Source organism: Theropithecus gelada, chromosome 3 (assembly GCF_003255815.1).
Source record: "Theropithecus gelada isolate Dixy chromosome 3, Tgel_1.0, whole genome shotgun sequence".
Lineage (NCBI taxonomy): Eukaryota > Metazoa > Chordata > Mammalia > Primates > Cercopithecidae > Theropithecus > Theropithecus gelada.
Window position 1 is genome coordinate 125,705,926 of NC_037670.1, and position 27,791 is coordinate 125,733,716.

Consider the following 27,791-nt stretch of genomic DNA (forward strand, 5'->3'; position numbering starts at 1 on the left):
AAGTTTTCTAACATAATTATGATCAGTTGGAACTCTAAATCTTTTCTCTGTTTAATGTCAGAGTCAATTTTTGCGGTGCTATTAAGGAGGCCAAGCATCAAACTATTTGCTTCATTTATAAAACTGTAAAAACAAATATGATTCTCAACCATTTCAAGTTTGCCACATATTGTTTCCAACACGAAGACATATCCTCAAGCTCTCTGGGAATCCCATTGATGAGCTGTGCTATTTGCATGCCCCATGGGTCCTGCAAGCAATCATCTCTCTTTTACTGAACCGCTATCCAAAATTCATTCTTTCCATTTACCAAAATGGGAAAAAAGGATTTGAGAATATTTGGGAGGAATAGAAGTCATGACCTTAATCTGTGTGGTATCTTGAAAACAAGTATATTTATTACCTTCGTAAAACCCATCTCCACTTGGGAGCCACGTGGAAGGATCTATGGTTATTTGATATAAAACCTACACATATTATTATACACCAAAAGGACTGAAACAACAGAGTAAGCATCTGAATCTACAACTTTAAAAGCCAAATAAATTAAATAACAAATGATATGTTTCCATCATGAAAACTGGTCTTGTTTAAAGATAAACGGTGTTAGAAGTAAATGAAAATGTTTCAAAGTATCTGCTACTTGCATTTTTACATTTCCTCATACCTAAAATTGGTTTTTAGTGTCTTTCCTATTTCTTGTCATAATACTGGGATTTAAAAGCGTAAAGAATATGATGCATCTCAGAAAATAATATTTTGGTGTCTATTACCATTCACTGAAGACTGGGGGTACAAAAAAGGAAACAGTTTAAAATTCGTTGAAATTGTTCCGTATTCCTGTTTTCCCCGTTAACCTTACCACTAAATCAATGTGAAAAAATCTGGGAGGAACCAGAAGAAAGGTAAAATCATCACTTTAGAAACTTAAAATACAAATTTTATGCAAAGGTCAGTTGACTACAGAGAAAGCAGAAGAATAATTCCATGATGGTTTCAAGTACAGTACATGAAAAGTTACTTAGAAAGCTATTCTCATTGCTTTCAGATGACCTAGGGACAGGTCTGCCTTAAAATGGGTAAGGGATTAGGTTTTGCAAGGACTTTGCCTGGCAGGTTTAGTTCGTAATCTGTTTTAGTCCCTCTCCCTTTGCAATACATTGTATGAGTGTCCTGTGTAAATGGGAATTTATTAAATGTTTTTATTATAAAATAAATTATTGACAATGGGCTATTCTCTTTATTCAAATTTTTGGAAAACGTTTCTTTTCTTTTTTCTTTTTTGAGATGGTGTCTTGCCCTGTTGCCAGGCTGTAGTGCAGTGGCGCGATTTCGGCTGACTGCACCCTCCGCCTCCCAGGTTCAAGTGATTCTCCTGTCTCAGCCTCCTGAGTAGGTGGGACTACACGCACATATCTACATGCACATACTAGCAGGAGTAATAGTTATAGTTGCTTTTGTGACTGTGGTCATCTTATAGCCCCACATTCCCACTTTAACTGAATTGATTTAGGGATGTAAAGAGGTAGTGAGATTAGAGGACACAGGATTCAAAGTCAGGTTTATCTCACTAGGATTTATGCATTACACCATACTGTTGTGGGTTTGTGGAGGTTTTGTTTGTCTGTTTTAATTTTAGATTTTCTACATCCAGGCAGTATGCATATAAGCACTTCATCTTTAAGGGAACAATTTTTCCTAATTGTATTTTGAAACAGTAAGGATATTTATTTTTTTCTGAAAACATACTGGTATGTTACCTAAAAGACACATTTTATCCTTGATACATTTATTTGAATGCATTTATATCAGGGAGTCAGTTCAATGAGGTAGCTGCCTGACTGCTTGGCTAATTCTTCAGCCATTGGTCTAGGTATTTCTGGTTTCCTAGTTATTATTCAATGAGATAAAAATGTTGGCTTAGGGTAGCTTATTCTCTATGAATTGTATTTGTCAAGTGTAGTAAGAGTATGGATTATTTATGTGTTTCCTTTATATTGCTAGTATTGCCAATAATCTTAATGTCTTAACTAATGCTTCATATTTTTACAAATAAAATTTAATCTGATGTAATTTCATAAATACACTTATAGAAATAGAATATTGCTGTATAATTTCTAGTCACATCATATACCAATAGGTGTAATTAGTAATATAAATTTAGCAGGATCTGTTATTTAGTATTTGATTTTAGCCTGTGCTAAATCAAATCACATAAAATCATTTATGTCTAATTAATAAAAGGCTTTTTTACTTCAGGGAAATTTAAAATTGACAAGACAAATAGGAGAAAAGAAAACCACTGAAGTGTGAACCATTTTTCTTAGTACTATATATTAAAGGTATTAAAGATATTAGAATACTACTTTAAAATCATGTATCATTTATTGAGTATGCATAGGTTAGTTTTACATTATGCTTTTAAGTAGTATGTGTTGAGATCCTATAGAAAGCATAGCAACATAGCAACACAACTAAAGCTGTGCTAGCCTTTAGGAATGCTGAAATATAAAAGTTCATTGATTCTAGGGAGCAACTCTTCATTTTTGTTTGCTCAGAATTTGTCTGGTACATATAGAGGTCTGATTCATTTTAAATGCTCTAAATCAAATTAGATAGTAACATTTAGCAAAGTGTATATTATCCACTTTGCAGACTGTAAAAGAAAATTTGTATACCTATAGTATGTGGGTAAGAACCACTTTACAACCTAATTTTTTTTCTTGCATTATTCTCTTACTGTGAGTATCTATAGTGATGAGCAATGGCATTATTGGCACAGCTAGCCTTCAGAATATTTGCTCACTTTATGCCAGCATGAAGTTTACACTGCCGTTAAAACCACTGCAATTTTTAGTTTTTTTATAAAGCGCTTTCTCATACATTCTTACTTCATCTTCACAACAACCCAGTGAGAGGGCAAATGGAGTGGAGATTTGTCATTTCTACCTGCCAGCATTCCGAGGCCCTTTCTACCCGGGGGAGGCCCTTTCTACCTGGAGAGCCCCCAAGATAAAATGGGTGGATGGTAGTTCCAGAATTGGTTCCTTCTGGTGGGGTTCTTGGTCTTACTGACTTCAAGAATGAAGCCAGGGACCCTCCCAGTGAGTGTTATAGTTCATAAAGGTAATGCAGACCCAAAGAGTGAGCAGCAGCAAGATTTACTGCAAAAGGCGAAAAAACAAAGCTTTCAGGCACCCGACCAGCTTGCAACTGCTGGCTCCGTTGGCCCACTTTTATTCCCTTGTTTGCCGCCCCCCACCCCCCATCCTGCTGATTGGTTCATTTTACAGAGAGCTGATTGGTCCGTTTTACAGAGTACTGATTGGTCCATTTTACAGAGTGCTGATTGGTCCGTTTTTACAGAGTGCTGATTGGTGCATTTACAAACCTTCAACTAGACACAGAGTGCTGATTGGTGCATTTACAGTCCTTTAGTTAGACAGAAAAGTTATTTAAGTCCCCACCCATCCCAGAAGCACAGCCCGCTTCACCTCTCAGTACAGTTTTACCTCCCAGTCCCTCTACTGAAATCAAAGGAGAGTGCACATCTCTTCCATTTCCTTGGCAGCCCAGGTGCTCTCATGTGATGGAGGCTCAGCCAATGAGATGATCCTGCCTGGGATTTTCCCTAGAAATGAGCAAATCAGAGCAGCTGAGGACAGTTTGGAGCCCATTCTCATGGAGGCAGTTTGCACTGTGCGTTGTCCCTTTGGCGGTAGAACCATCTGGAGATTTCAGGGCTATCAAAGGCAACATAAGTGTCTGGAGTAGACACCTTTGTTTCTGCTATTTTTTCTCATGGTTTGTTGGCCTTTCTTCTTGACATGGCTTGGCTGTGTCCCACCAAAAATCTCATCTTGAATTGTAATCCCCATAATCCCCACATGTCAAGAGAGAGACCAGGTGGAGGTAATTGAATCATGGGGGCAGTTTCCCCCATCCTGTTCTCACGATAGTGAGTGAGTTCTCATGAGATCTGATAGTTTTATAAGTATTTGGTAGTTCCTCCTGTGTTCATTGCCCCTCCTGCTGCCTTGTGAAGAAGGGGTTTGCTTCTCCTTTTGCCATGATTGTACGTTTCCTGAGGCCTCCCCAGCCATCTGAAAATGTGAGTCAATTAAACCTCTTTTCTTTCTAAATTATCCAGTTTCCGGCAATTCTGTATAGCAGCGAGAGAACAGACGAACATATCCCGCAACTAGCCATCTTATATAGCACATCTGTCTCACATTTAACTTGAGTAGGTTGTGGTTTTTTGCAGCCCAGAACACAGGTGATTAGAACAATTATTGCTCTTCCCCACTTACAGATGAAGAAATTGAGCCTTACAGAGGTTAAGTAACTTGCTTTTAGTTATATAGAAAAGCCAAGCCTAAATTCTATGTCTTCTGGTTAACGGTTGTTCCTTTCACAGCACACCTTTTTCCCACATGTGTTTAGTGGCCTTTGCAGTGAGGTGTGCTTCCTTCCTTATGTATATCTCCTCCACTGCAGTGCTTACTCCTATTTCCTGTTATAATGCTTTTCTGTTTGACATCAGATTTGGTCTCCCTTACTAGACTGTTGAGCATCTTGGAAGACAAGGATTCTATTCTATTCATCTTTTTTCTCTCAAACATACTGGAGTGCCTGCGTGCATAACTTAGTACCAATAAAGATTTTAATGAATGAATGAGCAAATAAGTGCATAAATTACTCAATTAACTGAAAACACTGATATAGGTTCGAAGTTGGTGCTGTAAGATTGATTTCAAAAAAACACTACCTCTGTTCTTTACCAATCAAAATTTTGGGATATTTTAAATAAAGTGTTTTACCTTGAACATACAAAGATGTTCACAGCTGGGTGCAGTGGCTCATGCCTGTAATCCCAGCACTTTGGGTGTCCGAGGAAGTGGATCACTTGAGGTCAGGAGTTTGAGATCAGCCTGGGCGAAATGGCAAAACCCCATCTCTACTAAAAATACAAAAATCAGCCAGACATGGTGGTACATGCCTGTAGTCTGAGCTACTCGGGAGGCTGAGGCGTGAGAATTGCTCAAATCTAAGAGGCGGAAGGTATCAGTGAGCCAAGATTGCACCATTGCCCTCCAGTCTGGGCAACAGAGCGAGACTCTGTCTCAATAAAATGAAATAATAAAGATGGTCACTTAATAAACATTTATTCCATGATTATTATATGCTAGGTTTTAATGTGGGAATAAATAAGAATGATTCTCTTTTCAAAAAAGTGCTGCAGATGGATGGGTGAAACAGATGATTCCGTATCTCAGGTAATGGAGCTGTGGGCAAAAAAAAAAAGCTGTGGTAATCTGAAGAGTGAATAGAGCAGCAGGCCCACTGTTAGCAGCCATGGGAACCACTAGACTGGCACAGGGATACAGCTCTAGGCAGGATGCTGTGCACATCAAGGAAATAGCCATAATCCTTTGAAAGCTACAGAATAGCAGAACATGCTTTGCCTTTCCAGAATAGTGTGAGATGCCCCCACTACAAAAAAAATTACCTGTACTCTTAACATACTTATTTTTTTAAAGATTATAATCAAGTCTGGTTATAAAAATTTGGATAATTTTAAAATTACGTACCACTTGGGAATAACACATAAGACTATATTTTGGTTTGGCACAAAGATGAGAATGAAGATTGATCTATATGTCTAAGCATTAAAGTCCAATACAACAGAAGGAACAAATATGTATATAGAGAGACACATAGATAGAAAACCATATATATATGTATGTGTCTATGTATGTACATATAAAATAGGATAAATATGTGTTAATATGATTAATATAATTTCCATTCTTCACAAATTATGTACACAGAAGAAATATTTAACTCCAAGAATGTTTTGGTATTGTTTGCAGACAATTACTACGGTACCCCAAAGCCTCCAGCAGAACCAGCACCATTATTGTTAAATGTAACAGACCAGATACTTCCAGGAGCCACTCCAAGTGCTGAAGGAAAAAGGAAGAGGAATAAATCAGTGAGCAACATGGAGAAAGCCAGTATAGAGCCTCCCGAGGAGGAAGAGGAAGAGAGGCCTGTGGTCAATGGAAATGGAGTAGTAGTAACACCAGGTTAGTCATTTACATTTTTTATGGGTTCATAAATCTACTGTTTTAGATCTAAGATATATATGTACACATAGATATATATATAGATACATAGTAAGATATATATATACACACACATATGTATTTCTTACATCTATGTGTTCACATGTAAATTATTATAATTATCTTCAAAGAGAGAAGATTATGATATCAAATGGAATGGACATGGAATTAAAGGAGTTGAAAGAATATACCAAAAAAATTTTTGTCGTATTCTTCCAACTACTTTAATTTTTTATTTCAATTATATAATATTAGTAGCAATATAGTGAATGATTGAAACCTCTGTAAGATATTACGAGTCTTATATATGGTTGTGTAAAGTTTTGAGGTCTTTGTTAATATTAGAGAAAATCTATTCTTAGAAATCTTGCTATGCTTGCAGTTCTGTCAGTAGAGGTTATGTCATGTGATTTAGTTTACAACTTCAATGAATACAATTTTCAAAATCGCTACAACTACAGGATGCCCATATATTTGTTTCTTTTTCCTTACCACCTGATCTGGAAACATGAAGAATATATCTTTATACATTAACAATTTGAAGCCACTACCCTTGAACAAGGAAAATAATAGCCGTGCCTTTGATTTATGATCATTATACCACATATGTAAAGAATTAGACACAAATAGGCCAGGCGCAGTGGCTCATGCCTGTAATCCCAGCACTTTGGGAGGCCAAGGTGGGCGGATCACAAAGTCAGGAGATCGAGACCATCCTCGCTAACACGGTGAAATCCTGTCTCTACTAAAAACACAAAAATATTAGCCAGGCGTGGTGGCGGGCGCCTCTAATCCCAGCTACTCGGGAGGCTGAGGCAGGAGAATGGCGTGAATCTGGGAGGCGGAGCTTGTGGTGAGCCCAGATCATGCCACTGTACTCCAGCCTGGACAACAGAGCAAGACTCTGTCTCAAAAGAATTAGACACAAATATAAAATGTGCTTGTGCAAAGTATGGATTTGCATTTTTCTCATTCTTATTAATAGAGCATCAGAAATAGTTTTTAAAATAAAATTATTCATAAATATTACCGAAACAACAACAAAACTATGGCATTTTGGTAGCCTGTTGGAGTAAGTTACCAAAATTTCATTTTATTTTTAATTTTTTAATGGTAGCATAGCAGTGGGCATTGAAAAAATCTAAAGTCCATGTTTAAAGCTTTTAAAAAACTGTTAGCATGTGTACCTTTCATACATACTATTCTTAAGATATTTCTTAGTACCACTTTGATGTCTATATTTTCATGTTTATTGTACTGTTTCTCTACTAATACAGTATTTGAATTTTCATGCTGTTACTTTTATCAAGGAAAAACTTCATAAGCTTACTTTTTATCTTCCTTTTTCAAAATGCATATAAAAGTGTTCTTCATTGAACATAATATGAACATAAGGAGATCAAAAATTGAATCTGTGCTAATCATGGTAGAAAACCTAAGGTGCTTTTATCTTGATTACTCAGAGGAGGGCAACCTCCTCCATTAATATATGTGAGTTAAAATATATCCACTGACTCTAGCATCATTGATTTCTAGATACAAATGCTAAAAATCACTATAAGTAATGTAACTAGTCTCCTATGAAATGATGTGGCAATTTTCAACCAATTAGATACCTTCCTCTTTTTTGATTCTGAAGTATCTGTGTCAAAATATTTGCTTTTAATTATGTAATTACATTTGAATTAAATCGATAGTACATAGTTTTCTTAGCTGATCTTTGATGTGAGAAGTCGAACAACTCAGCTGGGTTGAAGCAGTAACCAAAAAAGAAGCAGAGGCTGGGGTCAGATAACATTTGCAAAATTTCTTACTGTTTAACATCTTGTGGTTAAAAGTGTAAAAAGTATATTCCTGCTAAACCAGGATCACTGATCCCTATTTCATTTCTTATCTGTGTAGGGCAAATAAAATGAAACATTCTTGATCCACAGACTTTTAAACCAGAAACTTGTTTAATTATGGGGCTTACTGAATCTAGAAAGCAAAATTTCCTTCTATTCGTACCTTAAGCATAAAGATGATGTGCTTTTATGGTTAAGAGGTCTTCATCACCCCCAGAGAAACTGGATAAAACTGAACTCTTCTTGATCAACCCTAGCCATATGACTGTCTCTGGATTCCTCAGCATGATGATAGTAGAGAAGAACTGTTAGCCAACTCTAGGTTTTCAAGACAGTCAATGGATGCTGCCAACAGTGGCTCTGTAAATAAGCCTGCTGGACAAGTGGCCCTTATACTATGCTTTTCTTTCCTGTTATGGGGAGACGAGAGATATACAAATCAGGCAGCCCTTCACCCACTGTTCAAAAATGAGCGGAACAGTCTTAAACCAAAATATGGTCCATCATCCATTATTAGAAGTCCTTTGACAATCCTGGTCTTTGAAATATCTTTGTTTTTCTTTATGTTTATTGAGTAGAGACTTTAGGAATTTCTTTGACCTCCTCTGATACACATTTTCCAACTCTTCACCTTTTGAACCTCATCACACTGGTTTTTTTTTGTTTTTTTTTTTTTGGCACAGTGTCTCTGCCCTGCTTTCATGTTCTTCACATTCTTCACATTCAGCAGATACAGGAGATTTCAAAGAAGACTGAGAAACATGTTCCTGGCCAGGGGTGGAGGCTCGTGCCTATAATTCCAGCACTTTGGGAGGTCGAGGCAGGTGGATCAATTTCATAGTAGTTTGAGACCAGCCTGGGCAACATGGCGAAACCCCATCTCTGCAAAACACACACACACACACAAATTAGCCAAGCATGGTGGCACACACCTGTAGTCCCAGGTTCTTGGGAGGCTGAGGTGGGAGAATCGCCTGAGCCCAAGGAGGTCAAGGTTGCAGTGAGCCATGATGGTGCCACTGCACTTCAGCCTGGGCAACAAAGTGAGACCTCATCTCAAACAAACAAAAAAAGAGAGAGAAAAACATGTCACTTAAATTTTAGTTAATACTGTCCTATATCAACTAACTATAGTAGTAATTTATCAGACTTCAATTCAGAGCATAAATATTATAATCAATAAGGTACATTTGGAGAATATAAAAGCATATTGAGGTAATATTGTTCCATTACAAAGGAATTTTGATAATAGTAATAAGTAATGAAATAGTTCCCTTCTTTTGAATGCTTACCATGTGTTAGGAGCAGCCTCACCTCATTATAGGTATTAGTTCATTTAACTATCTTAACTCTTCCATTAACTAGGTACTACTTTACAGATTAGGAAACTGAGATACTTTGGCTAGTAACTGGAGTTCATATATAGGAAATTTTGGTCCACAACCCGTATGTCTGGCTGCCATGCTATCCTGAGTCTTATATAACAAAATACAAGCATAAATATATTTCTTAGTGATATATAGAAATATAACCACTATTTTACCTGTATATCTTTCAAAGTGGTATTGTAAATTTCTAGTTACCAAAAACTTCATATTGCTTTTATTTCTTGAACTCATGTACAATGAACTTACATCCCTCTGTGGGTATAAAAAATTCCTAGTTTTTAAAATTCTGTGCATATATAAGCATCAAATCTACCAATATTTGGCTTCATATATACTTAACCAAAACTTTAATCAAGTAAAGTTGTGATTCCTCGGTTTATATCTAATACCTATTTTTTTCATCTTTTCTCCTTTGAACTAGAGATTATACTTAAACTGCAGTTTTCTTTCTCCCAGACCTGATCTATATAAAGTCAGTGACCACCTTTAGATATATAAGTTATCCAGTTCTGCTAACACTATCAGTGTTATCAAAATTCACATGACATGTGAATGTTTATTTTACTGAGTGTTCTTTCCTTCTGCTCAAAATTAGACCAGACACATAGAGTTAGCCCATGGCACCTAGGAAAACCATATAATGATTTTTCAGTGTCAGGACAGAAACATCTCTCTGTCGTACATTGCCTTGGTAATGGAAATCGATACAATTCTATCCTTAGATATATAGTTTTATCCTTGTCAATAATAAAAAATTAGGAAAATAAAAATAAATAATAATGGCCACTCTCCTCTAATGGATACAAACAATGGACCGGGCATATAATACATATATTAGCTCTAGTCCCATCATAATTCTATACTTATTTTATGAATGAAATACTGAAATTTTGTAATTAAAGTAAAAGTTTATTTACTGGCAGAGTTGAGATTTGGATCTAGTAATACCTGAACTCATCCGCTCTCCAACACATTTCCCAGAACTGTTAACCATGCCAAGGACAAAGGGACTTCTGACCTCTCCAAAGTAAATTGCAATCCTGCAGCTTAGAGGATTTAGTCTACATTGTATTCCATTGTATTTGTCGTTTACTAGACTCACAGCAGTGATGTTAGATTTAAAGACAAGTATGGTGCATCCTTACATCAGCTTACAGATTGTTTTTGAACCGATATTTAAAATTTATATCCCCTGGAAACCTTAACATCAACGTCACCTATATTTAGATATTTTCATCTTTCTGTTTATCTTGTTAGAGTTGATATCAGCCCCATGGCTTCAAATTCTATAGATTTATCTGCATCCTTCCCTGCTCTCCTGTGTTTAAGGTATATTTCTAACTAATGCCCACTGGACAGTATCACCTAAGCATTACTTCTGCAACTTAAATGCAATACGTTTCACTTAAACTCTTTGCCACAGAACGAACAAGCAAACCAATTCACGAAGCCCTTTACCTGATTTCTGTAATTCTACTTTTCACCCATATACCTCAGAATTATCTTTATGTTTCTTTTCCCCGGTCTTGGTATTGTTTACTAGGCACAAAAGGGCCTTTGGCTCCCGTCCTTTCCTTCGAAATATCACTGCACCATCCTAGAGCACTGCCTTATTAACTCATGTGTGGACTGTAGTTCCCTAACTGATCTGTATGCCTTGAGGATCCTTCCTGATCCAATTACCTTTTTTTCCACCATAGGTAAAAATTCCTGAACCAGAACTAGGTCATGGCAGGGCACGATGACTCACACTTGTAATCCCAGCACTTTGTGGGGCTGAGGTGGGTAGATGAGGTCAGGAATTCAAGACGAGCCTGGGCAACATGACAAAACCCTATGTCTACAAAAAATATAAAAATTAGCCAGACATGGTGGCACACACCTGTAGTCCCAGCTACTTGGGAGGCTTAGGTGGGAGGATCACTTGAGCCCAGGAAGGTCGAGGCTGCAAGGAGCCATGATTGTTCCTCTGCACTCCAGCCTGGGTAACAGAGTGAGACCCTATCTCAAGAAACAACAACAACAAAAACAGGTCATGCAACTGTCCTCAAAACTTGAATAAGCTTCTGTTTCCATTGGTTCAAATTCCTCAGGCAGCAACTCAGGTCCTCCTACATTTGACTAGAATATCTCTGTTAGCATTGGCTCCCATTAATCCCATACATAAACTCCCTTCTCTCATCCACACGACACACTCAAAACATTTTCACCTGTGTGGTCTGGCCATTCCCACATTTGAATTCTCTTTCTGTATTCAAAATCCATTAAAAATGTTTCTTATTTCCTGGGAATCCCTTGTTGACTTTTCACAGTGAAGAGTAAAAGCTGATCATCTCTGAATGACAGTAATACAATTTGCACTTTTCATGTATTTGGAAGGTATTAGCCTGGTACTTGTTGAAAACTTTTCATAATGTGCATGTCTGGTATCCCCATATATATATATTGTAAACATTATTAGAACAAGGACTTTTTTGTTTTTTGTTTTTTTTTGAGACAGAGTTTCACTCTTGTTGCCCAGGCTGGAGTCCAATGGCGTGATCTCGGCTCACCGAAACCTCTGCCTCCTGGGTTCAAGCGATTCTCCTGCCTCAGCCGCCCAAGTAGCTGGCATTACAGGCGCCCACCATCATGCCCAGCTAATTTTGTATTTTTTGTAGAGATGGGGTTTCTCCATGTTGGTCATGCTGGTCTTGAACTCCTGACCTCAGGTGATCTGTCCGCCTCAGCCTCCCAAAGTGCTAGGATTACAGGCGTCAGCCACTGCGTCTCTCCAAACAAGGACTTCTCTTACTTTTCTGTTTACCTGTTCAGCAATTAGCGTATATCTTTAAATATTTCAAGTACGTAGTAAATCTATTTTTTTAGTCAATCTTGTCTAATCTCTAGAGGATGTCAGTTGTACAGTATCAACATGATTACATTCCTTTCATGCTCATTTTACACTATTAGTATATTCAATATGCAGTGTTTCCTAAGTTTGAAGGATATATTCCTGATCCTATATTCCTTCAAAAGTTGTATAACTAAAAAAAAAGTATACAGAAGTGCATTTTAAAATACATACTCTTAGAGATGAGAATTAGCCGGCCTCCCTAGCTTTGGCAATACCAAAGATAGATAGATGATTAATAGATAAGTCGACTGGATTTTTTAAAAGATTGAACTCTCCTTCAGGAAAGCAAGATCCTGTAAACCAGAGTAATTAGGTTAAGCTTTCTTGGATTTCTTTTATTTCATGAGTTATCTGCTAAACTTTTCCGGAAAGTAATTCACTATTATCTTGTAGCTTCCCCTCACGAGCTATTAGTAAGCCTAGTGCAAAGAATTAGAAATGCACATATATTTTAAAAGCATTTAAATTTCTCTGTTAATACACACATACACACACACACACACACACACACACACACAATGCAGGAGGAACAGGGCCCCATGAGAGCTACCTTCGCCAACAAAGAGAATACAGTATGTATACACAGAGCTGCCTTCTCCAGGCCCCCAAGCCTGCAATTAGTGCAAATGAACTGCATCTCCCAGAGAGCAAACAGAGTGTCCCTTATGTGATCACCGAGTGTCCTCGGCAATGATCTCAGTTCACCATTAGGGACCCGCATCCAGGTCCTGTGCTGCTTGGCACGCTGACTGTGCATGCACCATCAGTCCTGGTTCTGTGAATGAGACCCTGTCACTGTCAGAAGAATTATGTCCTCCCTAGTGAATCTCACTGTTTTCCTGTGAATAATGCCCCACTCTGAAACCACCCCAATGCCTATGCCCTGCTTATTTTTGTGTGGGTTCACAGAGACTGCGATTTGTGTATCTACCCAGATATTTATCTTTTTTGAGCAGGGTAAGAAGGGCTTAATTTTATGATCTTGTTCCCAGAGTACTGGATTTTATCTCTCCATTGAATGGGTAAATTTCTGGGGCTAATTTAAATTAGCCTTCTAAAATTAGATATTCTATCCATAAATGACGGCCATTCCATCTTTTCTTGAAAGAATTATTTGAAAGTTATAACTGCACTAGTTTTAAAATGTTCTGATTATCTAGATGTAACTAAAAAGTAATGATATCACTTTAGAGTTTGTGGTGATTGTAATTACAATATTACTATTAATATTATAATTTTATAATTATGGTAATATCACTATTAATATTAATCAAACTATTATAATAGTGATTGTAAACATACCATTTTAATAAGGGAAATCATGACTAGTTTTAGGAGTGTCATTTTAAATCAAGGCACAGTCACGTTTCGGTTAAACTGAAAGTAATGGATGTGAATCTCTTTAGTCCTTTTTTTTTTTTTTTTTTTTGAGACAGAGTTTCACTCTTGTTGTCCAGGCTGGAGGGCAATGACATGATCTCAGCTCACTTCAACCTCTGCCTCCTGGGTTCAAGCAATTCTCCTGCCTCAGTCTCCCAAGTAGCTGGGATTACAGGCATGTGCCACCATGCACAGCTAATTTTGTATTTTTAGTAGAGATGGGGTTTCACCATGTTGGACAGGCTGATCTCGAATCCCTGACCTCAGCTGATCCACCCGCCTCGGCCTCCCAACCAAAGTGCTGGGATTACAGACGTGAGCCATCGCACCCGGCCCTCTTCATCTCTTAAACGGATTCAGCATTGCATGCACTCAACCTCTGGAGAGGGTGTTTCTCTACTTCTCTGCAGGTTTACGTAATTTGTATGTGAGGGAGATTTGATCCATGAGTGGGGAAGGCAGAACGAGAACAACCAGCACCTCAGGTTTCTCCAGCAATTACAGAAAGCCCATGGAATTGTGAAAATGTTTAGGTTTCTTCAGTTTCTCCAGCCATTCTTAGAATCTAAGCCTTTTTCTAATCACAATCATGTATTCTCTGTAGGTGTGATTTTCACCTGTGTCCCTGTGTTTCTTATAGTTCCCTCAGGAAAGTGATTATGATTATTGGTGCAAAATTCCAGCTACTTTATTGTCAGTGATGGCTCTAGTTATTTCTGGCTGAGGACTGGCCTTTCTCTCTGAAGAGAGCATAAGGTCTCTCCGAGCACCCATTCCTTCTACGTGACTCTATCACTGGGAACAGTATTCTGATGTTTTTACCCCTCTTTGACTTTTTGTTCTCATCCAAAAATACTTTGACTCCAATTTCGCCCCAAAGAATAGCTCTTCAATTATCAAGATCAAATTTAAAGTCTTCCTAATTTTCTCTTTCATCTCCTTTGAATTTTCTGGAACTTCAGAAAGTGGCCTCATGTTTTATATAATACTATGCTCCTGATTTAAAAAAAAAAAAAAAATTGAAGGCAAGCTCTAAGAAATGTTGTATGTGCATGTTCTTTATTTCATACCTTGCTGTGGTTTTTTAAGTGTGTCAACATTTGTGTCAGTTTTTTCATCCCAAAGTTTGTTAAGGATTTGGGGGACTTGTTTCTTTATGATAAATATCTTTAGATACTTTCTTCTCCCCTGTTAATCTAAAATAATTTTGTCTGCTAATCTTTCTGTGATTCTTTTCAATTTAGTTTTTATATCTTAGGAAATATTTTTCCTTGTCACCTTCTACCCACAGACTTTGAATTTTCTATTTTCGTAATTTTCCATATTGTTCTTTTATTACTTCCAACAATTTATAACTAATTGTGGGTTTTAGATATAGAAGAAAAATAATTTTGAGGCATGAAGTATGCATTATCAGTAATTCACATATCCCTGGCTAGACCCCTGAATAGAAGAGATGTAATTAACTTGCTTATAAATATTACATATATATTGGGAGGCTGAGGTGGGTGGATCACAAGGTGAGGAGTTCAAGACCAGTCTGGCCAACGTGGCAAACCCTGTTGCTACTAAAAATACAAAAATCAGCCCATCGTGGTAGTCCCATGCTACCTGGGAGGCTGAGGCAAGAGAATCGCTTGAACCCGGGAGGCAGAGGTTGCAGTGAGCTGAGATTGCGCCACTGCACTCCAGCCTGGGCAATGGAGCAAGACTCTGTCTCAAAACTAAAATAAATTCTAAAAAAAAATACATATATAAATCATTTCTTCACAGGATTGGGGATTTCTGCCTTCTGAGTTGATGTATCATCCCAAAAATCAGAAGCATAGTTAACCACTAACTTTCCCTAATTCTAATATCTGCTTCTAGACTTATGTTTTCTCCCTGCCTCAAATAATAAAGGGAAGCATTTGTTTACATCTGCAAAAATATGGTATAGATACATTTGCCACACTGTTTAAGGACCACCCCCTCTTTATACTCATATCTGATGTATTAATTATAATGATTTTTTTTAGCACTTAGAACCACTTCAGAGCACTGAAGAGTCAAAAACTGACTAATAGTCAATAATAAGTTTGCATAGAAAAATCTCTGAAGTATCACAAAGATAATTATTATTGCTAACTTGACGGCTAGAGCCCTGAGAGTAGCAGCAGGAGGAAAGCTTGCTTTTCACTGTTTTCCTCCATTTTACTTCTGCATTTTGTGCCATGTGCGTGTTTCACTATGTCTCTCTCTATATATATTCAAAAAAGGTCACTATACAATGTGCAAATATTTTAGCACCCATATTAGAATTGTTCTCATTTTAGAAGGTTTAGGAAAAGTAAGAAAACTGCTAAGAGCATTCTTGTGCAATAATTGACAATCTTGACTTCTTTTGATCAACTGGCTTTGTAGAATGCATGACTGCTCCCTTTCCGAAGACACTGAAATGTGTCCTGCACTTTTCATTACAGAATATAATCTATAGTACAGCCAGGATGAAAAATCAATTATATAAGTTTACAAATTATATATTAGAAATAAAATAATCATAATTTCCATACATAAAAATCAGCACAATGATATTTTTCTTTTGTCCAAATATCAACCCTGAAGTGTTGATTCATTTACAAGAGCCTGTGGTTCAAATTCTAAGCCAGCTTCCAGCAGTGAAGCAAACAGTCCTCCCACCACAATCCAATAAAACCTTGGATCAATATAACAAACACACTTTTTAATGGGATTGTTGGGTTTGCGCAAAAGCATGGAGAAATCTTTAAGCCCCACCACATCCAACACAGTGGCCACTACCACAAATGAGTAGAAACCAGAGTGAGAAGGAGTCAGTTATAAGCTGACTAGAAAGCCAAAGTTGCCCCCGGGGTATATGAGAAGACCAAGCTTTGGACCAATATAAAATTGGGGAGCTGTGTTTCTGATTCTGCTTTAAATCAGTGCTCTCAAAGGTGCCAAAGTGATGCCAAGTTTGTAGCTCAGTAGCAGCCCCTGGTGCCCAACAAAAGCAAATGCAGAACTCTAGAGAATATAATAGTGAACTCGGAAAAGAATGCATGGTTTCTGAGGATTGCTTCTCCTCCTTTAATTTACTTAACCCCATTACATGTCTCTGTTGAGGAAGAAAAGCTCAACTGATGCAAACACCTTTTAAAGAAGAAATACTACCTTTATGTATATCCTTCTCTGACATTTGCATTACTTTTTGAAAACCTCTAATCTAAAAATTATGGAAAATTGACCGTACCTTTTGTTTCTGTAGGCAGAAATCATTTGAATTTCTTGACCAATTTAACTACTCTATTTAGTATTATAAATAATAGAATTCAGTGGTAATAATATGTAACATTTACCGAACACCTACTATATTCTAGCAGTTTACTACTCTAAGCACTTTGTAGATAAGTCTCATCTAATCCTTACAGGTAAGTAACTTCATTATCCCCATTGTACAGTTAACAAAATTGAAGTATCCACAGAGCGATTAAATAACTTGTTCAACATCCCACTTTAAAGGACAGATTCAAGCCTAGGTGGACTGGCACCAGCCTTAACCATTATGTTCTGCCGCTGCTTATGGAGACTGTTGTTATTGGGGAATTTCTAAAGGAAACATAAAAAATGTTTACATTTCAAATTATTCTTATTCTCTTTATGAACTACAAATATATTCCCCGATCCTTTTTTGCTCTCAGCTTAAATGTTTTCCAGCCATGCTTACTTCCAAAGAAATAATATGAAGACAAGGAGAAAAAATTATTGGATTTCTTAAAAGTTGTCACATAGCCATTATAAATATAAATCACAGGGTAAAATAAATTTTGGAAATTCAAATTTTATGATGGTTTAAAGAAATAAATTTTTCTATCTACCTTAAAAACAAATCCTTCAATTATTTTCCTTCATTTCAAAAGACGACAGTTACAGAAAATTGCATGTTAACTGTATATATAGACCGTGCCAAATGAAAATATGGATGAGATATAAAATATGTATTATTCTTCTTGAAATGGTTTTATCTTGGCTTCTGGTTATTCTTTAATGAAACTGGATGGGGACATTCAAAACCATGACATTCTAATTTATCACTGGTCTTGTACCTGAGAAGCAACGTGTTAGATACTGGCAGGGCAATAAACATGAAAGCAGATGGAATGGCTACTATGCATATTTTGGTAATATCAAAACCTTAGACTGGACCAGAACCATAGAATTTATAAGGACTGAACTAAAGGCACAAATACATACATTTATTCTCTCCCAATTAAATGCTTTGAGTCCCTGCACTATGTACAGATATTTGAGCCCTTCTGAATTTCTTATGGAAAGGAGAAAATTATATTTACTGAATTCAACAAAACCCTCAGGGCAGGCAAGATGAAAGGAATTAAATTTCTTAATTCTTCACAGCAGTTAAAGTGTAAGTATTAATAAAATATGTTTTTGTAGATCATTGTTTATAAGACTGTATGTTATAAATGTCTGTTTTGTGCCTCAGTGTTTCTATAGAATTTCTAGGAATTCTATTTAACAGTCCTAGTTCTATAGACAATTTTTTCATCCTTAGCATTCTTTAAGAAGAGGTGTTTCTTCTTTACTGAAATGTTCTTTGTTTTTATTGTCAGTGAAAAAAAATTCTTGTTCTGGTTTGAAAGACATCTAAGAGACACAGAAACGCAATGGGGAATGCACAAAAAATGTCAGTGTTTGATAAGATCTGTTCATTTTAGCAGTAAATAAGGAAAAAATTATATTTTACACATCCAAAAAAGACTATTTTTCAATTTAACAGTAAAAGCATACTGAGAAATGCATCTTAGAAGTCAAAAAGGACAATTTTACTTAGCCACTTCCTAATCAAATATAGCTTCACACCACTACAAAAAAGGTAAAACATACATGGGTTATTTGGCTCCTTCTCCCTAGTCAGAATTTAAATAGTCCGGGGATTCTCAAACCACAGATCTGACATATATATGATGTGTGCGAGGGCATGCTTACATGCACTTACTTCTCATCACACTGCGTGGGACTAGGAATACTCGCAGGAGTAGCTGACACAGGCAAGCTTGGTTGGCATGTAAGATCTGGTTATTTCCCTCCCATTATTAGTTTGTTCTGTTCTTAACGGGTAATTTCTTAACTACTTACACAATGTCCAATATATGTCATTTTTGAAAAATTTAAGCCAATGCAGAAGAAAGATATAATCATTATCTGAAATGCAACAGTTTATTTCTATTTTCCATATTAATCAGGGAAACAAATATGATATAGCATGAAACACTAATTGGCAGTCCTTGAAATGTTAAATATTGGTTCAGTGGATTACAAAATGAACTGATCTAGTACACCATTTTATGAGTTGAATTGTGTTCCCCACCCCCAAATTCGTATGTTGAAGTCCAAACCCCCAGTATCTCAGATGGTGACTTTATTTCGAAATACGATCGTTGCAGATGTTATTAGTTAGGATGTGGTCATCCTGAAGTAGGGGTAGACCCTTCATCCAGTATGACTGGTGTCCTTTTAAAAAGAAGAAATTGGAACCCAGATGTGCACACAGGGAAAATACCATGTGAAGACTGCAATTATGCTGCCATAGGCCAAAAAGCTACCAGAACCTAAGAGAGAAGCCTGAAATAGATCCTTCCATAGTGCCTCCAGAGGGAGCTGGCCCTGTCAACGCCTTGATACAGAACTTCAGTCTCCCGAATGTAAGACGATAAATATCTATTATTGAAGCCACTGAGTTTGTGGTGTTTAATTATGGCAGCCCTGGAAAAACATTACATATCATTTGGACCACATTCTCCTTGACTGTACACTGCGTAGCTTAGTGTCTGATGGTTAGTAGGCGCTAAATAAGTGTTTCTAATAATGCAGGAAATATAAGACCAGTTCTTCCTCTTACTGACAAATATTGGAGTTCCTCGGACAACTGCTTTAGGTACTCTTGTTTCTAATTGCTACACTGTCTTCCTAGAAAATTTTATTCAGTTATTTTATGTCATTGAGTATCACTTAACAAATCATTATCGTAGTACTCTATATAGTTGCTCAGAGTTGGGGGAGACACATCTTCTCCACCCATCCCCCTCCATGTTGCCTTGAATGTCTAGGAGAGTACTGAATTTGCATTCCACCACCTCTTTTACTCACTCTGCCCAGAAGAGGTGCAGGGATTTATCTGGGTGATACAACTTGGAAGATGAACCTAGACCTTCTTAGCTCAGTTCCCCTTTTCTTCCTCTAAACATTCTACTTTGCCCTTCTGGGAACATATTCTACCCCTACATGGAAGCCCTGCCCTGGTTCCACATTGCCAATGAATAAATTGGTCCTCTGGGTTTTGCCAGAAGCCCTTGATTCTCATATTAAACCTCATCCCTAGATGAGCCTTTGTGAACAGTAAATGTGGGAATGTTATGGATCTTTACTTGCCTTACTCATTTTTTTGTCTTACTTTGTTAAGATGGAAGAGGTGGGTGCTACTTACTGCTTTCCTCTCAGCTTAGTTCACAGCAGCCTGATAAGAAGGTCTATACTCTCCCCAATTAAGGTCTTGTCAAGTATCTTACACACTATAGATATTAAATTCGTGTTTGCTACTGTAATGCTTGATTAATTAAGAATAAAGAAATGGATGAATAAACAGATGAGTTAGATAAACTGGGAGAACTTTGCCCAGTAATCTCTGATGCATCAACAAATATGATTATAGACTTTTCCGAAGACTAGATCCCTTTTTAAGAGATGTCCTACATTTCTCTTGAGAAGTTAATGGTATTACACAGTGGAAGGAAAGTTCATTTGTTCATAGCCAAGCTTCTTGAATGACTGCTCTGTCAGGATAATTCTTTTTTTTTTTTTGAGATGGAGTCTCGCTCTGTTGCCCAGGCTGGAGTGCAGTGGCACGATCTCCACTCACTGCAAGCTCTGCCTCCCAGGTTCACGCCATTCTCCTGCCTCAGCCTCCCGTGTAGCTTGGACCACAGGTGCCCGCAGCTGCACCCGGCTAATTTTTTGTATTTTTAGTAGAGATGGGGTTTCACCGTGTTAGCCAGGATGGTCTCGATCTCTGTCAGGGTAATTCTGTATTTTCTTTTCATTCAGTTTTTGACCTATTCCAATCTGGCTTCACCAACCACTCCACTGTAAAGGCTGCCATAGCTGGCAGCCAGTGTCACCAGTGATCTGCACATCATTCAGTTCTATAGATTTTATGTCCTTGTCTTGCTGGACTGTGCAGAAGCTTTCGCAACAATTAAGTGTCTTGTCTTCAACACCCTTTGCTTGACTTTTGCAACATGAAGGTTTTTCAATTTTCTCATTGCTTCCATGGCTGCCCTTTCCTCTTCTCCTTTTACCAGTCCGTTCTTTCAGTGACTTAAATGTTGAAGTTCCTCAGACAGCTGCTCCAGATTCTTGTTTCCACTTCTCACACTGTCTCTTGGCAATTTCATTTACTCATGGCTAAAATTGTAGTACCATCCAGCCATATGCTGTTGTCTTTCAGGTTTATTTTTTTTCCAGCTAAGAACTCTCTGACTTGACATCTCCATGAACCTCTAACTCAGTGTGCCCAAAACCATATGTATAGACTGCCCCTACCCCACAGAATCCTGCTCCCCCTACCCTGTTTCCAATCTCAGTGAATAGGCTTGCCACCCACCATGTCAGGTTATAAAATCTACCCTCTAAATATTTTTTCATCCACTTATTTCCATCTCCATGCCACCATCATTACTTTTTGAGAACACAAAAATAACTTTCCACTGCTCTATAAACATCTATTCTTGCCACCCTCAAATCCCCGGAATAGTTAAGGAGATATTTGTGGGAAATGAAAATCTAATTTTGTCATCTACTTCAGTAGAACGTAGCAGTATCTCTGCTCTCAGGACACATTTCCAAATCCTGAGCATGCCTGATAGGGCCTCACCTAATCCAGCCGTCTTATATTTATTTCTCCCTTACCTTCTTCTGAAAGAACCCTCAGATCTCATAGCACATTGAAAAAGAGGTTTTCCCTGACTCTTTATATGAGATTATATGACTATACATATAGAAGATCCCATATACATAAGATTCCTTAGGAAGCACTCATAACACTTAAAATTACTGTATAAAGACTATACATCTTAGTATATTTGGAGTTCCATGAGAGAAAGGATCAATGTATCTCTTGTTCACTCTTCTGTCCTCAGTGCCTGGCACCAGTTGAGTGCATAATAAATATTGATTAACTGAATATTGAATAACTGAATATGTTCAGAGCATGACCTTGCATTTGAACTTTTCAGTGCAGCATAACGTTTTGTATGTTCCATGTACGTACCGCAGTATGTATAATTACATGTTGAAACATGCCACAGAAAAGAGAATCTGAAGATAGCAGTGGTACCTATTTTTGCTGCTTTTATTCTACAAAATTTACAAAGGTCAAATCTATATAAGGAATCAGCTAGGAGACTATATCATTAAGGGCCATATTATATTCTTAATTTCCTTTTTAAGGGCAACACAGTGAAAACTTGTAAAGTGTTCTTATGTTTTCTAATTTCTAATAGATACTTCAATATTGCTCTCCTAGATTGATGCAGAGGGGGGGGAAAATTGGCCCATGCAATTAATAGTGACACCAAGATGATATTCTAATTTACTCATTTAAATAATCTATTAACTTTTGAAGTTATGAAAACAATAGATACCCAATGAAGGCATATGCAAAGAAGATATGTAAAAGAAGCTTCTCCCACCCCCATCCAAATTTACTATCCTGAGTTAATCAAAGCTGACAATCTGTTATACATCCTTGCAGTCTATATACATGCTTATACAGACATAACTGTATATCACTTAGATGCCTTAATATTTGCTTATTTAGAAAAATAGAATTAATATTACACATTGCTCTGCAACTTAGATTACTCTTCAAATAACAATTATAAGCGCCTTTCAAGGTCAATAGATATTCATTGGTTTTAAACTACATAGGTTTCCATGGTAATGACAAACTATTTATTTATTTAATTATATTTTCATTGATAGGCATTTATATCATTTCCAGGGTTTTACTGCTACAAACATATTGCAAAAATAGTATTATATAGGCATAGTTATATAATACTGCCTTTATTTCTAGAGGATATGTTCTCAAAGTAGGATAACTCAAAGTCTGTGTGTATTTGTATTTTTTTATTTTAATAGGCATTATGTTCCCAAACAATTGCAGAATTTTTATATTTCCAAGATGGCTGCCTTATCCTCACATTACCTCTTACTACATTTCAGCCCCTCTGAATCTCAGTAGTGCTCTCCTTTTAGTTTCTGAGTTAAGGAACTTCTTCTTTTACCCTAATGATATTACTTTCTCTCGATGGTACCTGCTCTACTCTTCCCCAACAAATAAGACTCACGATTTGTCCTTGACAGCAGAAAAACTAAATGAGGGGGGAAATAAATCCATGAATAGCTCAGTAAACATACACATTAGGAGATATTTAAAAAATATCCCCTATACAATTAAGCGTACACTTTGACCAAATTATTTGCCCAATAATCTCATCCCATGAAAAGGGATGAGTCTTTAAAATTATCTCATATACTCACTCTCTGAAGTGCCTACTGATGAGAGCTTTAGAATGTCTCTATTTTCCTACCTTTTCTTCACTTTCTAGAACCTGAGCTTTCCTGAGATAAAGTTTGAAACCCATGGTCTTATTAGGTCTTCATGTATTTTTCTTCTTTCTATAATCTGTCTTTAACACATATGATAAATTTTCAGAAATGTGATCATCTTCCATTTACATTTAACTGTATTATCCAGGATTTACTTCTTCTGTATTAGTTAATCCTCACACTGCTATGAAGAAATACCTGAGACTGGGTAATTTATAAAGGAATGAAGTTTAATTGACTTACAGTTCCACATGGCTGGGGAGGCCTCAGGAAACTTACAATCCTGGTGGAAGGCAAAGGAGAAGCAGGCACCTTCTTCACAGAATGGCAGGATGGAGTAGGGGAAATGCCAGACACTTAAAAAACCGTCAGATCTCCTGAGACTCACTCACTACCATGAGAACAGCATGGGGGAAACCTTCCCCATGATCCAATTACCTCCACCTGGTTCTGCCCTTGACATGTGGGGATTACAATTCAAGATGAGATTTTGGATGGGGACACAGCCAAACCATATCATCTTCGTACCTTTTATTTTCTCCCCATATGTTGAGATTTCTGCTCTGATTCAATCATCATGATATGGTTAGAGTAATTTTTCAAATTTTGCCCTCAGATAAGATACTTGGAGAGTATACATTCAGAACTTTTGGCCGGGCGCGGTGGCTCAAGCCTGTAATCCCAGCACTTTGGGAGGCCGAGATGGGCGGATCACGAGGTCAGGAGATCGAGACCATCCTGGCTAACACGGTGAAACCCCGTCTCTACTAAGAAATACAAAAAATAGCCGGGCGAGGTGGCAGCGCCTGTAGTCTCAGCTACTCGGGAGGCTGAGGCCGGAGAATGGCGTGAACCCGGGAGGCGGAGCTTGCAGTGAGCTGAGATCCGGCCACTGCACTCCAGCCTGGGCGACAGCGCGAGACTCCGTCTCAAAAAAAAAAAAAAAAAAAAAAAAAAAGAAAAAGAACTTTTGCATGTTCAAAAGTGACTATCTTTGCCCAGATAGATGAATATCTTGGTAGAGTTAAGTTCTTGGATTATTGTACCTTTTTTTCTCTCAAGTTACTATAGATGTTACCCTCTCTTTGAGCTTAGAGTATTTCAGATAAAAGGTCTGATGCTCTTTTGTTCCTCTTTTCTTTGTAAGTAATCACATCTGTTCAGTATGGAAGCTGCTAAAGTTGCCTTTTAATATTGTAGTTTGGAAATTTCAACTAGATGTATCCAAGTGTCTGCATGTTTCATTAATCTGGCCTCAGATTCAGTGAACTGTTTCAATCTGCAGACTGGTGTTTCTTCATCTTAGATAAATTTTCTTCTATTGTTTATTGACTTATTATTTCTTCCTTGTGTGTTCCTTCTTCTCATTCTGGAACTCATACTGCTTATATGTTGGGGATCTTGGGTCTGTCCTCCAAGCCTGTTATCATTTCTCTTAAGGTATTTTTTGCTCTGTTGTATGGTAGCTCCCCTTAGCTATGAGGGATGTGCTCCAGTACCCCCAGTGGATGCCTGAAACCTCAAATGGTACCAAATCCTATATATACTACACACACACAAAAAAAACAAACTATGATAAAATTTAATTTATAAATCAGATGCAGTAAGAGATTAACAACAAATAATAAAATAGAATAATCATAACAATATACTATTATGAAAGTTATGTGAAGGTGGTCTTTTTCTCTCTCAAACTGTCTTACTGTACTGTAATCATCTGTTTTTGCACCCTGGTCGACCGTGGGTAACTGAAACTATGGAAGAGCTGTGTTTCTTGTTGGCAGAGCTGTGTTCCTTTCTGGATTCTCTAGGAAATAATCCATATCCTTGCCTTTTCAAGATTCTAGAGGCCACCAATATTTCTTGGCTTATGGTCTTTTTCTGTCTTCTAAGCCAGCAACATTGCATCTCTTTGGCCATGATTCAGTAGTCAATTCTCCCTCTTACCCTTCTTTTCTGCCTACTTTTTTCACTTTTAAGGACCCTTGTGATTACATTTAATCATAATCATCCGGATGAGGCCATCTGGATAATCAAAGATAATCCCCCCATCTCAGGGTTCTTAATCACATCTGCAGATCATCTTTTGCCATGTAAGGCAATATTCACATATTCCAGGCATTAGGATATGAACATCTTCAGGGGCCCATTCTGCTCACCATACCTGTATTGTGAAATGGTCCTTACATTACATCCTTCAAACCTCCAATTCTGTAAACAACAATAATTAGCTGAAAGATAGATGACAATGAGGAGTGAAAGGAGAACTCAAATAGGCCTAGTGATCATTATGCTTTTTCAGAAATGTTTCCTGTTAGCCTTCATAGAGTTTATTCATGGAGTTTATTCCCTGGTACAGCATTCTCCATACTCAGTCCAGAGTTACCATGGCTGGAGTGACTAACCACATGCTCTTGTTCTCTTACAGAATCCAGTGAACATGAAGACAAGAGTGCAGGTGCCTCAGGGGAGATGCCCTCCCAGCCTTATCCTGCACCACTGTACAGTCAGCCTGAGGAGCTGAAGGAGCAGATGGATGACACAAAGCCAACTAAACCTGAAGACAGTGAGGAACCAGACCCATTGCCTGATAACTGGGAAATGGCCTATACAGAGAAGGGGGAAGTCTACTTCATTGAGTGAGTTTCACACATTTCTTTCAACAGTGCCAAAAAGATCATAGCAGGATATAAATGATGTAGCAAGTTAGACGTGAAAAAAAAAAAATCATGAACTTCTGGTAACATCTTTTTTATTTGTGAGAGAATGATGGGATAGTGCCTTAACACAGTAAAGCATCCTAGAATACAGATATAAATCAAACAATGGATTAAATAATTGCACCCTACAATCTCTTATAACTGTGACTAAAAAGACAAATCTCCATGTTATGTTATTATTGAATTAGGAATAGTCTAGAGATCATGAGAAAGTGCTTACTCAACTCCTCCTAGGACCCCCATCTTGTTGAAATGAAATTTTTTTTCCTATTATCTAAGCTAGTTGCAGGAATATTCACCATCATGTCCGGGAGTTTAATAGAATACAACTATTTGAAGTAATAGGTCACAAAATAAAAAATATTGATGTTGTTTGTTTGGTTGGTTGGTTGGTTGTCTTTGAGACAAGGTCTCACTCTGTCACCCAGGCTGGAATGCAGTGGCACAATCACAGCTCACAGCAGCCTCGACCTCCAGGGTTTAAGCAGTCCTCCCGCCTCAGCCTCCTGAGTAGCTGGGATCACAGGTGCATGCCACCATGCCTGGCTAATTTTTGTATTTTTAGTAGAGATGGGGCTTTGCCTTGTTGCCAAGGCTGGTCTCAAACTCCTGGGCTCAGGTGGTCGCCCACATTGGCCTCACAAAGTGCTGGGATTACAGGGGTGAGCCACTGCACCCAGCCAAAGAAAATGTTTTTAGCATTTGACCCTGATGTCAGATGTCGGTAAAATAATTTGGCTTTGTATAGTTCATTATACTTCCTTTTACTATATTCCATTATATTAATTGCTTACAATTGTTATGACTTGCTAAGGAAACTGTAGTGCAAATCCTGAACTTCTTAGTAATACTCAACCTAATCTTTCTTTTAGGACATTTTTTAAAAATATAATTTTTGTATACATCTTAATAGTGTCAGGCTTTTCTTTAGCTTCTTGGATTAAAACAACTTTAAAAAAATTCCAAAATAGAAAATCTTTGCACAAAATTAAGTTGTTGATGTGCACAAGACAACCAAAATGTTCATTAGTAAGAATAAAAACAGAAACTAATGTAAATGAACAACCTTATCCTCTCAAAGTTGTATAAGCCTCAAAGAGTGAAAATAATAGAAACTGAAGTTTTCAGTTTTGACAGTGGATAAAAATATGAAAACTGATTATTTAAGAAATACATTAAAACTGGATTTTCTTTTCCAACCTGGAGTGATTTATAACTTAGATCTCTATAGGCAGAATTCAGTTGAGAAATTGAAATGTTACCACATACCAATATTTAATTCTCACGTGAAGTTGGAAACTCTGATACATGTAACCAAGGGACTACATAATCAGATAATTACTCGGTGCTCTGCTTGACGCCAACATGGATGAGAAACAGTGTTTTGTAGAAAATGAATCAATAGTGTTCACCTTTCAGAAAATGTTCTAATTTTAAAAGGAATAAGAATCTCTTACATTATTTCTTATTGCTATAATCAATGACCAAGGCATCTTTTATCAATTAATTGGAAAATAGAATGTTTTAAAAAGTGAACAATTTAAAATAATCATATCTAGAAACATAATTTTGATATTAATGAAGACAGCATGACATCATTGCAGACCAGAACTCAAAATACAAATCTTATATATGAGGTCACAAATAGATGTTCAGAACAATTGATGTTCGGAATAAGGAAGTTGATGATATATATATTTTTATTATATAAGACAAGGGGAGTAAGGCTATATGGAAAATAATAAAAG

The 27,791-nt window shown here is 37.2% G+C and overlaps 1 protein-coding gene across 2 annotated transcripts in view; it reads left to right on the forward strand.

Moving 5' to 3' along the window:
• The window catches only part of MAGI2 (membrane associated guanylate kinase, WW and PDZ domain containing 2), a 1,480,053-nt gene that overhangs the window by 961,691 nt on the left and 490,571 nt on the right, over nucleotides 1-27,791 (forward strand). For both annotated transcript variants that reach the window (XM_025379587.1, XM_025379588.1), the window contains exons 4-5: nucleotides 5,874-6,089; nucleotides 25,752-25,962. In XM_025379587.1, the coding sequence (XP_025235372.1) occupies nucleotides 5,874-6,089; nucleotides 25,752-25,962 (427 nt within the window). The remainder of the gene's footprint in view (nucleotides 1-5,873; nucleotides 6,090-25,751; nucleotides 25,963-27,791) is intronic.